The sequence below is a fragment of the Vanessa cardui genome, chromosome 30 (genome assembly GCF_905220365.1).
Source record: "Vanessa cardui chromosome 30, ilVanCard2.1, whole genome shotgun sequence".
Lineage (NCBI taxonomy): Eukaryota > Metazoa > Arthropoda > Insecta > Lepidoptera > Nymphalidae > Vanessa > Vanessa cardui.
This window is the reverse complement of record NC_061152.1, coordinates 3,509,199-3,524,200: the sequence shown is the minus strand read 5'-3', so window position 1 is coordinate 3,524,200 and position 15,002 is coordinate 3,509,199. Positions and strand designations below refer to the sequence as shown.

The 15,002-nt window shown below is 37.6% G+C and overlaps 1 protein-coding gene across 1 annotated transcript in view; it reads left to right on the top strand.

The window, feature by feature from the left end:
• LOC124542156 (la-related protein 1B-like) overlaps positions 1 to 15,002 on the top strand; it is a 95,697-nt gene that overhangs the window by 62,261 nt on the left and 18,434 nt on the right. Inside the window, exons 4-11 of the mRNA XM_047120091.1 lie at positions 1,350 to 1,469; positions 3,268 to 3,385; positions 4,406 to 4,519; positions 5,227 to 5,381; positions 10,913 to 11,076; positions 12,523 to 12,712; positions 13,091 to 13,243; positions 14,425 to 14,711. Of these exons, the coding sequence (XP_046976047.1) occupies positions 1,350 to 1,469; positions 3,268 to 3,385; positions 4,406 to 4,519; positions 5,227 to 5,381; positions 10,913 to 11,076; positions 12,523 to 12,712; positions 13,091 to 13,243; positions 14,425 to 14,711 (1,301 nt within the window). The remainder of the gene's footprint in view (positions 1 to 1,349; positions 1,470 to 3,267; positions 3,386 to 4,405; positions 4,520 to 5,226; positions 5,382 to 10,912; positions 11,077 to 12,522; positions 12,713 to 13,090; positions 13,244 to 14,424; positions 14,712 to 15,002) is intronic.

The following is a 15,002-nucleotide window of genomic DNA, read 5'->3' as shown; positions in this document are numbered from 1 at the left end:
CGTAAAAACTATTTACATATATAGTATTGTTTAAATCATACATTAAATTTGCTGTGTCATGTCGACCACAAGTTTAGCGTCTGTCTTGTGGAACGACGTGTGTTCTCTTTCCGTCATAATTGATTTTACGTTTGAAAGAAGAAGACAGTACTTTTTAATGGTCTGATTATCAATTTGGACAAAAAAATTGGATTTGGAAAATTTTGAAATATAAATTGTTAGTATTATTGTTAAAGATTTGAAAAGGATGATGGCATATCTTCGGTAATTAAGAATAAAAATGTTTTTTTGATAGCCCCCCGAAGAGGAGGGTAAGGGGAAATGGCTAATTTAGTCCTGATTGCTTTATAAGTATATTGGTTGGTGATACTATTCACTAGATATTCTATACTAGTTTGATTTTAAGGTATTAAAAATCAAAATCAAAATAATCTTTATTCAAGTGGGCTTTTACAAGCACTTTTGAATCGATTAACAATTAAGTGAAGCTACCACGGGTTCGGAAAGTAGATTCTACCGAGAAGTTATTATAATTAATTTCAAATTATCCCTCGATAAAAGTGCAGTTTTTGTTAGGGATTTGATGACATTTGAGGTCCAAAAGATTAGGAACCAACGTACGCTTCTCACATATAGTCGATCTGTTGTATGTAATATATGGTATATGTAATCCATGACGAGGTCTGATAGATAACGGTTGGAGAAATAGTCGAAATGTCTGAAAATTGAATATGTATACGACGTTTCTTGGTGGTAGGGCTTTGTGCAAGCCCGTCTGGGTAGGTACCACCCACTCATCAGTTATTCTACCGCCAAATAACAGTACTCAGTATTGTTGTGTTCCGGTTTGAAGGGTGAATGAGCCAGTGTAACTACAGGCACAAGGGACATAACATTGTAGTTTCCAAGGTTGTTGGCACATTGACGATGTAAGGAATACTTAATATTTCTTACAGCTTCATTGTCTATGGGGGATGGTGACTACTTACCATCAGGTGGCCCATATGCTCGTTCGCCAATCTATATCATAAAAAAAACGTCTCATGCAGCGTGTGTCCGTCCGCCTGGACGAGATAAATAGAGAAGCTTTGTTGTAGGTGTATAGTTCCACCAAGGTTTGAAGTGGGAGATATAATGCCAATTGGAACTTTACTTGCGTGCGTCATTTATACCACTAGAATTAAATGTATTTTGATATGGACGTTTCCTGCAGATCCCAATCCTATCAGGCTAACTAGTATTTTATGAGTTACACGAAATTTTTATTCGCATCGACAGTTGTGAGTCCATTTTTAGATTTTTTTTGAATTTGGAATCTTCTAATTTTAGTAATTATTGTTTGTCCACAGGCGTCCGACTTCACGGACATCGGTGACGATTGGCCGACGCTAGGGGCGGCCGTCGCTGGGGCGAGATGTCATTCGACGCCACCACCCCACGAGGACTCCGCACACCATAACGGAAACGCGGTAAGAACTGCGTATATACTATATTTTTCAAAAATTTCGGGAACATTTTTGTTTGGTTGATCTTTGTCCAAAATTTTGACGCAAGTCCACTGATTTGTCCGCTGATGGAAGGATAAGGTCAGTTGAAAGAACGAAAATGCTTGAATAGTCTCACTAAACCACATAGTAATATAAGAGTCCATAAATGTTTTAAGGATGGGCATATGCCTCTTAAGGTTTGAAGCCTATTTTATTACTCATTGAATGACATGTAGGTATGTGGTATGTCATGTAACTACACGTTTGGATCGTTGTTTTGATTTTTGATGAACCTAATTCTTGGGTTATTTGATACATCTAGAATGATACAAAATCATTCCATTTACGACCTCCGTGGTCGAGTGGTGTGTACACCGGTTTTCATGGGTACGCCACTCCGAGGTCCCGGGTTCGATTCACGGCCGAGTCGACGTAGATTACCATTAATTTTCTATGTTGTCTTGGGTCTGGGTGTTTGTGGTACCTTCGTTATTTCTGATTTCCATAACACAAGTGCATTAGCTACTTACATTGGGATCAGGGTAATGTATGTGATGTTGTCTCATATTTATTTATTATTTATTATATTTATTTATTTTTATTTTACTTTCAAAAGATCGATGATGATTTCGATGTCACTCAAAATGGCTTCTTTCTTCTCTAATTCATAATGTATATCATAGTTTATTTAAGATCTCGACTTATCATATCGGCTCAATTCAAGGTCATAGCTGTTATAAAAGGAGTAAACAATAAGTCCTCTTTCGTTTGTAACTCTTTGGAGTAACTGTCCCGTTTTTTAGGCCTCTAATCTCCTCTCAGTGGAGATGCTGGGTTACGCAAAACGGGTAAAGAAAATTTCTTTCATTGCTTTATATGTTGTATTTATCATAAATACTAATGTCACTCTGAAAGAATACAAATTGTATCAATCGACTTTAAAATCAGACTTTTTTGTAGTGTAAATTATTTGAGAAGTCTTATTATGAATGGATGGTAGATTTGATGGTATACTTTACAGAATCATCCTCGTCAGTAAGTCAGGTAGTACGGGGTGTCCCTAATATAAATTAACATAGATATACCCTACGACCTAGATAAGGGCATATTTATATAAAAACAGTATTATTTATAGTACCCCTCTAACGCGCTGCGATGTGATAAGGCTCTATTAACGTTACATCAAGCCTGATTCTCTCAGCTGTAATTATTCTGTACAACTTGGTAAAGCAGACATGATATTATAAAGAAATGCCATACATTACTGGTGGTCGATTATGATAGCTGCCTTCCATTCCATGACATATAAAGTTGTCCTGACTGAGGATCTCAAGGGAAATAAACTATACAGGATACATAGTATCCAATCAGATACACTAAACTCATTCCCTTACTCTCGTATTCAACGGCGTGGTGGTCTGAAAAAATCAGAACGCTTTCACCCGATGTGCCAACTTCTCCCCGTGCTCTCCGAATGGCACTTGCATATGCACTCAACCTCGGACTAGTCTTGTATTTGCATGATAGTGTACACACCAGACTTCTATCATAATCATATACTGCTATATGTGTAATTCGCATTACTACAATCCAGCGGGTCCTGGTCCGCGCTTGATCAGAGAGAGCGCGGCCTCGGCGACTCTGATGTCGCGTTTATGTATAGATGTCTCGAGGCTGTGCTCTGAAAGGTCCTATCTGAAGCACCCGCCGCTCGGCCGATGAAGCTCTTATTTGTTTGGATGAATTAAATATTAATGGCAATTCTATCTGTGTTTTCCAGGATCAAGAACGGAAGCCGCTTGAGGAGCAGCAAGTGAAAGTGGAGAAGATCGAACCGACTCATAATCATCAGGGACACAACGACAGACATTTGCAGCACGATAAGAATAAAGCAGCAGGTTCGTATTCCAACATACGTCACTGATAGCTCGTTGATATCCCACTGTTGGGAGTGCTGGGATGATGCCACGTAAGATTTACGGTTTGGAGGTCCTTCTATTCCACTGGTTTGTTGCACGTTCAAGGATACCAATAACAGTACCCCAGTACCCCCACTGCCCTCATAATAGACCTCATTACAACCTGTGATTTTTTCCACTGCTTGGATAAGATCCCTCCCTTTGAGGAAAAGGTTTGGAACACATTCCACCTCATTACAATAAAAACATAAACCAGCAGTTGATTGCCTGTGAATCCTGCCTCCTGGTCTATTGTTACTGATTGTCTATGGTCAGTGGGAGTTAGTTAGTCCCGTTATTTAGGCCTCTAATCTCTTATCAGTGGAGATACAGGGTTACGCAAAACGGGTAAAGAAAAATGTCTTTAAATGTTATACTTAGTATTTTTTAATAGATACAAGTGTTATTTGCGAAGATAACATGTTATACTAGTGACGCCTAGTGTGTAAATAATTTATATTTATCGTTGCTGAAAGTATTTATAATGATATCTATACTTCTATACTTATGTTATAAAGAGGTACATTTTGTTTGTGTTGAGAGTGGAGGGGGGGGTAAGTCTTGGAAAGTAATACGATTCTAAGATTGTTTTGTCTTGTACAAAGTTTTATTATTCCTGAATACTATATACTGAGATACTCGTGCCTTTATAAGAGTATGATCTATACCCTTCCTTAGAGTTCACACAAAATTTTCATCAAAATCGGTTCAATGGTTTAGTAAAAGTGTAACAGAGAGAGCTACTTTCGTATTTATAATATTAGAATAACACATTTCATTTATTAATTAATTGTAGCGGTACATCCCCGTTGTGGAGTCGCTTGTTAAATATAAGGAGTTAATAAATACAAAAATAGAGCTATAAAGCATACAGAACCACTGTCTTTAAACCGTGGTGACCACTTCAAGTTATATGGTGTAAGTTAATTCATTACTAACAGTTTGTTATCTCAATTTCAGCTGGTAAGGGTGGCAGCAAATCCGGCAAGCACAAATGGGTGCCGTTAGATATAGACGTCAAAGCAGCGAGACCCTCGAAGCATGGACCACAGCATCCGCCGAGACAGGATCACGGTATGAATACATCTTTGAAGTTATTGAGTACTAAAGACCCGCCCCCGGCTTCTCACGGGTACTTGATTTGTATCTTTATATTGTGAGAGGTTACAATCGTGGTGATAAAGGAATAAATATGTTTTTATTATAATGTTAATTATACTATTAATAAGTAGATCACTGTCACTACAAAGATCGTGTAGAACTTTTCACTCACGTACATATAGACAGTTTTTGTCTTGAACATAAACATTACAAGAGTCGAGATGGCCGCGTGGTTAGAACGCGTGCATCTTAACCGATGATTGCGGATTCAAACCCAGGCAAGCACCGCTGATTCATGTGCTTAACTTGTTTTTATAATTCATCTCGTGCTCAGCGGTAAAGGAAAACATCGTGAGGAAATCTGACAAATTTCATAGAAATTCTGCCACATGTGTATTCCACTAACTCGCATTGGAACAGCGTCTTTGAATATGTTCCAAACCTTCTCCTCAAAGGGAGAGGAGGCATTTAGCCCAGCAGTGGGAATTTAAAGGCTGTTGTTGTTTAAACATTACATGTAGACCCTTAATCTTGCGAAATTTGACGGGTAGTTAGTCAAAATTATAATACACCTTTACTCAATTAGACCTTTAAGAATCAGAAGTATTGGTGATAATATTGTTCGGCGTTGTGTCGATGTACGAGTGTGTGACCACAGCATAACATACGTCGTTTCTCAGACACGGTGTCGCTGAACGGCGAGGAGTCCCGCGGGCGCGGCGCGGGGCGCGGGCGGGGAGCGGCGCGGGCGCGCGGGGCCCGGCGCGCCGCCACGCGGGCCGCGTCGCTGCACCCGCCGCCGCACGCGCTCTATCACCACCCCGACATGCCGCAGGTAACCTGCCACCACCACCACACACCACCACACGCCACCACACCACACACTGCGACACACGCTGTGCTGAAATGTCCCAACCCACGGAGATACCCATTGTATAAGTTACCAATTATAAATTATAAGTGATCCTCTCTTAATACTTGACACATAGTGTAATGGTAGTTATAGGTAGTATGTTAGTAAATAATAATTTTTATTTAAGATATGTTTCAAAATATTATCCTATGTGTAATCTTTTTAAGCCTAAAGTGCTCGGACAAAAAAGCTTAGCTCCTCATTTTCGTTTTTTTTTTTTTTAAGAAATTTGACACTTTCCTAGTAAGACTATATAGATATGAAATGATCTTATCGGAATATAGAATTGAGAAAATTAGAGTCGTTTCCGACATGTATGATATGGGTTTATAAAATGGAAACTTATTGAGTATTATATTTGGATTGGAACATTACTGCACAAAGCGGTCCAATTACAGCACATACACTCTTTATCTCTGAACTCTCAATATTAACAATAATATATATTCAAATTACTACTAAACGGGGAATAAAGAAAATTATTGTCTATGAAGGAGACTTGATTATTTAGACAGATATAATAATCTGTGTGTAATCTTAATAAGTCGAATTAATATTGAACGTAAAACCATACGCAATCACGTTGCACATTCCTCTATTAGTTTAATATCTATTTTTTATTTGCAACATATAAAATTCGCACATATCCAGCACGCACGCGCACGTAACTTTATTTTGCGATTTATTTATGTTTTTTTTTTTAAATAGCTCGTAAATTTATATTGACTTCAAACACACACATGTAAGTCATACACTCACACAAATTCACGATATTACAGTTCCTGTGTTGTTATACACAAGTGCATACATACACTTACATGCACGCACATTGTAAATAACTCAAGCAATCATACTTGTGTTATTTAAAGCATTAAAATGTATTAATTCTAAATATGTATACAAACATATTAATACTTGAGATTTTTTACTATGTTTATCTTTACATAGTATAAAACGAAGTCGCTTACCGCTGTAAGTCCCTATGATGCTTAGATTTTATCAAATTAAATAGCGGATTTTGATGCGGTTTTTCTTAATAGATAGAGTGATTCGAGAGGAAGGTTTATGTATATAATACATGGACAATATAGCAATGAAACACTGATAATTTCAGAAGTTCCTAATGTGATGTCATAAATAAACAAATTCTGTAGTATATTTAGTATCAGTATTGCACCCGTGCTAAGCCGCGCCGAGTTGCTAGTTTATTTTAAATCAATTGAAAATATATTTACTTATAACACACACATTTGTTCAGCACACACGCCCACGACACGCACACTACAAAGCGCGCACGCACGTAATCATTCAATTTCTTATTTATTATCTAACATAATTTAAACACATGGATAAACTTCGAAACATACATTTTTGTTAATTAAAAATAGGCTATTTGGCTGATTTTTAAAATCCATTTTATATCATTTAGTAGAAGTTTATTTAGTAGAAGACATATACACATAATGTTAAACTTTTAATAATGTGTTGTTTGCTCGCAGTAGTCGTAACAGTCTGTAAATTTCCCACTGCTGGGCCAAGGCCTTTGAGGAGGTTAGAAGCATAATCCAAGCTGTTCCAATGCGTAACAACAAATTAAGCACGTGAAAATTCAGCGATGCTTGCCTGGGTATGAACCCGCAACCATCGGTTAAGATTTAAGATGCATCCGTTCTAACTTAGCTATCTCGGCTCCAATAGGCTATTTGACTGGTTTTTAAAATCCATTTTATATTATTTAGTAGAGGTTAAGGAACCCAGTAAAAGTTGATTTTTTTAATTTCTATTACATATTTCCCGAAGAATATCACATAAAAAATTCCATATTTAAATAGCTCGCCAAAACGATACTGGGACAATATGTTGCTGCAATGGGGTCGGTGACGTCACTTTGCTGTATTTTAATCTGCGGTACATATAGTAGAAAAGCTAGGTTAACAAGAAAGTGAGTTGTGTCACGTGACAAACGTTTGAAAAAATGCATTTTTATTGATGGATTTTTGAATAAATTAAGTATTATTTTCAAGTTTCGTTAGTAAATAATCATTTTTAAACTCATAATGTACACATGATTACAATAATTCACAATTTATTTTTCGCATTGACAAATAGCCTATTGTATATTGTAGATAGAAAAGATAGCTAAGCATTCCAATGCTGGTTCTTTGATAAACACGTGGCCGATTCACATCGCGCGCTATAGGTTTAGGTTATGTATGCAGGTTTCCTCACGATGTTTTGCGACCTTATTTAATTTTGAAATTCAAATGACACTTGTTCAAACAATAGGTGTAATAACCGTCGAAACATATAGTACGACACAACTCAGATGTCGCATCGGCAAAATTCGTAAAACCGATCACATCCGAATTGAGTACGCTATCCCAAATTATCGATATTTATTTCTCATGTGAATATGAACTTTACACAAACGCAATAACTTGTAATATCATGTGACCTAATACATTCGTCAATTTGACGCGTCGATTTACACACCTGCATGTGTCTTAATTTCATCGAAATTCTGCTACATGTGCATTCCACGAACCCGCATTGGAACAGTGTGGTGGAATATGTTCCAAACCTTCACCTTAATGAAAGAAGAGGTCTTATCTCAGCAGTGGGAAATTTACAGGCTGTCACTTTACTTCACTTCTTACTAATATGTTCACTGATGTGACCGTGAAAGAGTAAATGAAGCTACTTTCCCTGTTTAAATATTTGTAAAGACATAGCTTCTTTGAGACAAATAGTGTTTTCTTTGAATGTATGCTTCGAATGTATCAACACACACATGCAAACGCACTCACACATAAACACACTTATTTTCTGTTTCTTTTACTATTATTTTTGAAATTGGAACTTCTTTCTGAGTCAGTTGATTTTTGAACGTTGCTTAAAATGTTTTAATTAATAGTTTCTGAATCGATAAGAAGTTCCGATGTTCGATTTTTTTTATTTTGCGTCAAAGCACAGCACTAGCTATGTTCGTACCAATGGCAGCTGTTATGACGACTTTTCACCGGAAGAGCCTGTCATACCAGATATCCCCTTTTCCTATCCTCTATGCATTTCATGTCATTTTTGCTGTTTGTGTTGTGGGCACTACTGATCATAACGCTATGGGACATTTCAATGGCAGAAGTCAATCAATAAACCTTATAAATTCATATATTCCATGGTGCTATGTTAGGTATTACAAATAGTGTAATTAATATATCACTTAACTACTTCAAGCCCGTCTGGGTAGGTACTACTCACACATCAGATATTTTACCAAACAACAGTACTCAGTATTATTGTGTTCCGGTTTGAAGGGTGAGTGAGTAGTAACTACAGGCACAAGGGACATAACATCTCAGTTCCCAAGGTTGGTGGCGCTTTGACTATGTATGGAATGGTTAATATTTCTTACAGCGTCATTGTCTATGGGTGATGGTGACCACTTACTATCAGGTGGCCCGTATGCTCGTCCGCCAACCTATACCAAAAAAAAACTTGTATCCACTTCAATTTTATTTCCTAATTTTCGATGACAACATTGGGGATACTGTGGAAGCCTTAATGAATACAGTTTTTATTATAGATCTCAATGATATCATGTTAATTCAAGGTTAGAGTTGTATCGTCTCTGCCATCGAAATGTTTTATACGTGAAGGTTATCTGTATCACAATGCCACGTGGTCTCACAGACCGTAAGGCTGAGCTCCATATGTTGTGACGTCACGCGGCCACGTGGCGTTTATAAGGCTGGGACAGATATTTGACAATATGGTATAACTTGGGATTTGTAGAGTTTTAAACTGCCTTCTGTTGTTGCCATACTGTCTCTTATCTGTCCGTGCCATATCATATATTTATATATACAGCTTTCTTTTTTCGTAATAATTGCAATTAGTAATTTCCCATAATATATATACTATAGCTTTATTTGTTGGGGTTTGGTTGTGCTTCTTATTTGTCACACACGGTATACAGGTTCGTTTCCATTGCGCATTAAGTTTTAGTAACGAATAGTTTGAAAATGATTCCATATAATCATGGGTTGTGGGGTCTTTATTTCATTTTTTATTTAAACAATGCACAGCTAGCATTAAAAATGATTTATATTAAATATAAAAGATTGAGAAAATCGTAATTAAGAACTTTATATTTTTTTGTTGTTTTAAAGTGATAAATGATGATATTAAAACTAAATTATTATACGATACAAATGCATATCTTAGTATCAATTATTAGTAGTGTTGTTATTTAAGTTTTTGTGCTGACTCTACTAGTGAGAATCGTACATAGACATTACAAGAATACTGTGGATACATTATCATAAAGAATTTTATAAAAAAATACATAATTTTTATATTAGGCGTTTCTAATATATTATATTATATAATATAATGTTCTTAGTACTTAAAATAAAATTTCTTTCGAGTTAACTGCTAACCATACTTTATATTTTCTGGGTGTTTATTGATGTTATATTATTAATTCAAGATGGCATGCACGTTTACGTTTAATTAATTTGTAAAGAATAATTAATCATTTAAATTTTTAGTCTTAATTGTCTCATTGGTTCCACATATTACCAATACATACAAACAAAAATTTATTACCTCTTTATGATATCAATATATAGTATGTAATATAGTAGTTGGTCTTTTATGCTTTTTTTTATATAATTATCGTCTTATTATCATTACATAGTATAAAACAAAGTAGCTTACCGCTCTCTGTTCCTATGCACGCTTAGATCTTTAAAATATCACAACTGATTTTGATGCGGTATTTTTTATAAGAAGGTTTTTGTATATAATACATGGACTATATAGTTAGCAAACAAGGAAAATCTGTAGTATATTTAGTGTCAGCATTGCACTGGTACGAATCCGGGGCGTGTTGCTATTATATAAAATAAAAATGAACTAATAAATAGTAACCTATGTGTTATTCTAGATTATAATGTTATATATACTCTGTGCCAAGTTTCATTTAAATCTGTTCAGCCGTCAAGGCGTTATTGATTAATAGACATAATATTAGTAAGATTCAATTAATAAATCATTATTTGTAGTAGTTCTATGTATTCAGAAACGGTGATAGCTCTTGTTTTATTTAATCTGTGTAATGACGTATATTTTGATTTTTATTTTTTTTATTAATAATTGTATTATAGATTTATTATTTATTAATAAGACGATAATTATACTAATCGGTTTAAACTATAACTAACAATCATTTACATTAAGGGCAGTGTATGGAAAGGTACCGTTTTGTTAGTAGCTATTTTGTAATATTAGTAAAACAATAGTGAACGAACTTAAGTATTAGTACCGTTAGAAAAAAAAAATGTTATCAACAAAAATGGCTACTTTCATATACGATTAATACAACTAACTCATCCATATATTGCGGTTATCATACGTACATCAACGCATTCGCTCCCCCCTTCCCCCCCTAGCTGCGCGTTCAGCCGGCCATACCGCAGGTGGTGCTCCGGTACGGTATCGGCGGCCTACCAATCGCTCCGCTCGCGCAGGCCTTCTACTACGGCGCCGCCAGCGGAGCCCCGTACGGTATGGCGTTGGATCAGGCGACCCTCAAGGACCTAATCAAGAATCAAATGTGAGTTGAAACATTATTTAGTAATGCTGTTAATTATTTGACAGAAATATTGCTTCCGGTGTTAATGTTTATGAGTAAGCTTTCAACATCCGGTAGTAGAAAGGTAGTATGAAAGTAACGTTTCCTTTTTTAAAATGTAATTGAAAAGTAAAATTGTCAAAAAAAGATCTGCTAAGTTTCTTTCGCTGGTTCTTCTCAGGTCAGGGTGTTCTTTCCGAACCGGTGGTAGTGTTTAATTTGATTATCAATAAGTAATTGTAGTGGTTCCATATTGAATAAAAGGATTTGAGTTTGAGTTCAAATATATTAACTCATATAAGGCGTGTTCTAGATTTATGATTTACTTATTTATTTATGTTTTAGATTTAAGTAGAGAAGGCAAATATTATATTATATTATTTTTTTTTAATAAAATCCACCTCATGGTCGCTGGTGATAATAATTGTAGAACGGAATGGAATATCATAGACAGTGTAATATATGAGTTAAAAATATGACGTCATAGTTTAATCTTTTCTCTCTAATAACCATTATGGCGGAATGTGCGTAAAGTTAGTCTAATTTCTAATAGGCTATTTGACTGGTTTTTAAAACCATTTTATATGATTTACTAGAGGTTAAGGAAACCGGTAAAAGTTACAATATGGCGCTGCAATGAGGTCGGTGACGTCACTTGCCTGTATTTTAATCTGGGTAAATATATTATTCAAGCAAGGTTAACAAAGCAAGTGACTCCATTATAGCCCGGCCAATCAGGAGCGTTTTGTGTCACGTGACAAACTAAATAATACTTTAAAATAATGTAATTTTATTTATAGATTTTTAAATAAATTTTTAAACTCATAGTATACATTGATTACAATAATAGCCACTTTATTTTTGAGTACAATTTTTTATCGAACATCGTTTTGTAATCAAATCAAATCAATTTTATTCAAGTAAACTTCACAATGAAGCGTTTTTGAATCGTCAATAATCAAACACTACCACCGTTTCGAAAAGCAGCTTATAGCGAGAAGAAACGGCAAGAAACTCGCGTAGTTGCTCTTTTCAAATAAACACATTTACAATGCTGTTATTGACAGTAATGTCCCAGTGGTTAGAACGCGTGCATCTTAACCGATGATTGCGGGTTCAAACCCAGGCAAGCACCGCTGATTCATGTGCTTAATTTGTCTTTATAATTCATCTCGTGCTCAGCGGTGAAGGAAAACATCGTGAGGAAACCTGCATGTGACAAAATTCATAGAAATTCTGCCACATGTGAATTCCACCAACCCGCATTGGAACAGCGTGGTGGAATATGTTCCAAACCTTCTCCTCAAATGGAGGCCTTTGGCCCAGCAGTGGGAATTTACAGGCTGTTGTTGTTGTTGTTGTATCGACAGTAATTAGCGTCCTATGATGGAACCCGAGCCTAGCTAATGAGTGTGTGTCTGTCCTCAGCGAGTACTACTTCAGTCCGGACAACCTGGCGCGCGACTTCTTCCTGCGTCGCAAGATGTCCGCCGACGGCACGATCCCCGTCACGCTGATCGCGTCCTTCCACCGCGTGCGCGCGCTCACCGCCGACGTGCAGCTCGTGCTCGACGCCATCCGCGACTCCGACCGCCTGCAGCTCATCAACGGCTTCAAGGTGAGACCATACACCCCCCCCCCACACACACACACACCGCTCACACGCACACGCACACACCGCCCACACACACACAACGCCCCCACACACACGCGCACACACACACACACACCGCCCACACACACACACAGACACACCGCCCACACACACACACAGACACACCGCCCACACACACACACACACACACCGCCCACACACCCACACACACACGCCGCCCCCCCACACACACACACACACACCGCCCACACACCCACACACACACGCCGCCCCCCCCCCACACACACACACACACACACACACACACACACGCACTGTACACACACACACCGCCCACACACGCACGCACACCCGCTAACCTAAGTAACGCCGCGAGCGCAGGTGCGGACGGCGTTCGAGCCGACCAAGTGGCCGATCCTCGACCTCACCAACCACGAGGAGGAGCGCGAGCGGGCGGCCGACGACGACGACAGGATACACCGCGCCGACGTGATAGAGAAGACGGAGCCGACGGAGGCTGCTGGAGATGTCGCAGTGAGTTGAATGTTTTTTTTTTTTTTTTTGTGTTGTGTATTGCTGTTGGCCCTACTGGCCTTCACAGCGTCACCTGACTTTCGGGCGAGAACTAATGTCCCCTGCCCTGAGGTTGAGCGCGGGGCTCTAAATTAAAACTAAATTAAAACTAAAGTTCGTCCTGAGGGTGTCTCCTATGAGATCGCACCTCGGCTCAGAACGAAATCGGTGGGGTAGTTGAATGTTACTGTAATATTGATTATATGCTAAGTGGTGGGAAACGCACTATAGTCTGTTCGCGTTAAGAATGCAGTGAGTTGTCATTGTTTACCGGCCTGACTCCGCCCCCTTTGACCAATCAAATCATTTCAAATTACAAAGTCAAGTTCACATTTAATTAATTATTAACTGATATTTTTATTTTTATAATTAAATTTTTTTTATTTATATACTTATATTTAATTTATTCAGGCTTTACACGTAATAATTAATGTAACCTATAGCTACTAGATGACGTTATGTCAAAATATGTAAATTTCTACATCGCGATGGCAAGATTCGCAAACGATTGTATATAGTGTTAAGAATTTTGTTGATTAAACACACCGATTTGATTTTTTATTTTAATGTGTATTTTTTAAATTCATTGTACTTAGTCTTTAAAACAAATATAATTTGTTGGAATTTTAACACAAATATGCATACACCTTCTGCTGTTAAAAAAGATTTGATTGGTCAGGGGGCGGAGTAAAATGACAACTCACTGCATTCTTAACGCGAACAAACTATAGTTAACCATTGCTGACAATTTAATTAATACACATGACGACCTCCGTGGTCCCAGGTTCGATTCCCGGCCATATCGATGTAGTCCATAACCCAAGTGCTTTAGCTACTTATATTAGGATCAGAGTAACGTGAGATGTTATTATATTTGTTAAGTACATGTTGTAATGATAAGTCGCTTTTACGGATTGTATGAGATGTACGCGTCACTATAGTATCGTTGTATCTCATCCTCCATAGCATAATATATAGAATACTATATATTTATCTACGTCACATCTCTCTTCTCTTTTATGTCATAAAAGATCCTCAAACTTGACGCATCTTTGATGATTTCACCCTCAATTGTCGATTAGCCTCATATTATTTTTACTTCAAAAACGATGGAGTTTTAATTTAACAATATAATTCCACAGCAAAAACCAACGCCGGTCGAACCGGAGGACAAGAAGATTTCACCAGCCACAGAAACCGAGGAAGTGGTTGAAACGAAACCAGATGAACCAGAACCGGCTCCGGAGGTAACCGAGCCGATAGCACAGGAAGAGAAACCGACTCCACAGGAACCTCAGCCGACACCAGAGGAACCATCGCTCCCCGAGGAGAAGGAAATCGACGAGGATAGAGAGGGGAGCGAGAAGGTTGACTCCAACGATGACCCCCCGCTACAGCCTGAAGTTGCAGACAAACCCGGGGAGAAACGGTTAGTGGACTTACTAATAAATTTAAGGTTTTCCTTGTCGCACCAAAAATAAATGCAATTCTCTATCAGAGGCATTGCTTAGACGATCTCTGTGATCAAGTAGTGTGAAATTTTCATGGGTACGCCACCGAAGTCCCGGGTTCGATTCCCGGCCAAGTCGATGTAGTAAAAGTTCATTAGTTTCCAATTTTGTCTCGGTAGTGAGATCGTTTCTTCTGATTTTCCAATTTTTTTTGGAATTTCATTATCTACTTGTCTTACCATCAGGTGGAGTGAAGTCATTATGTCTAC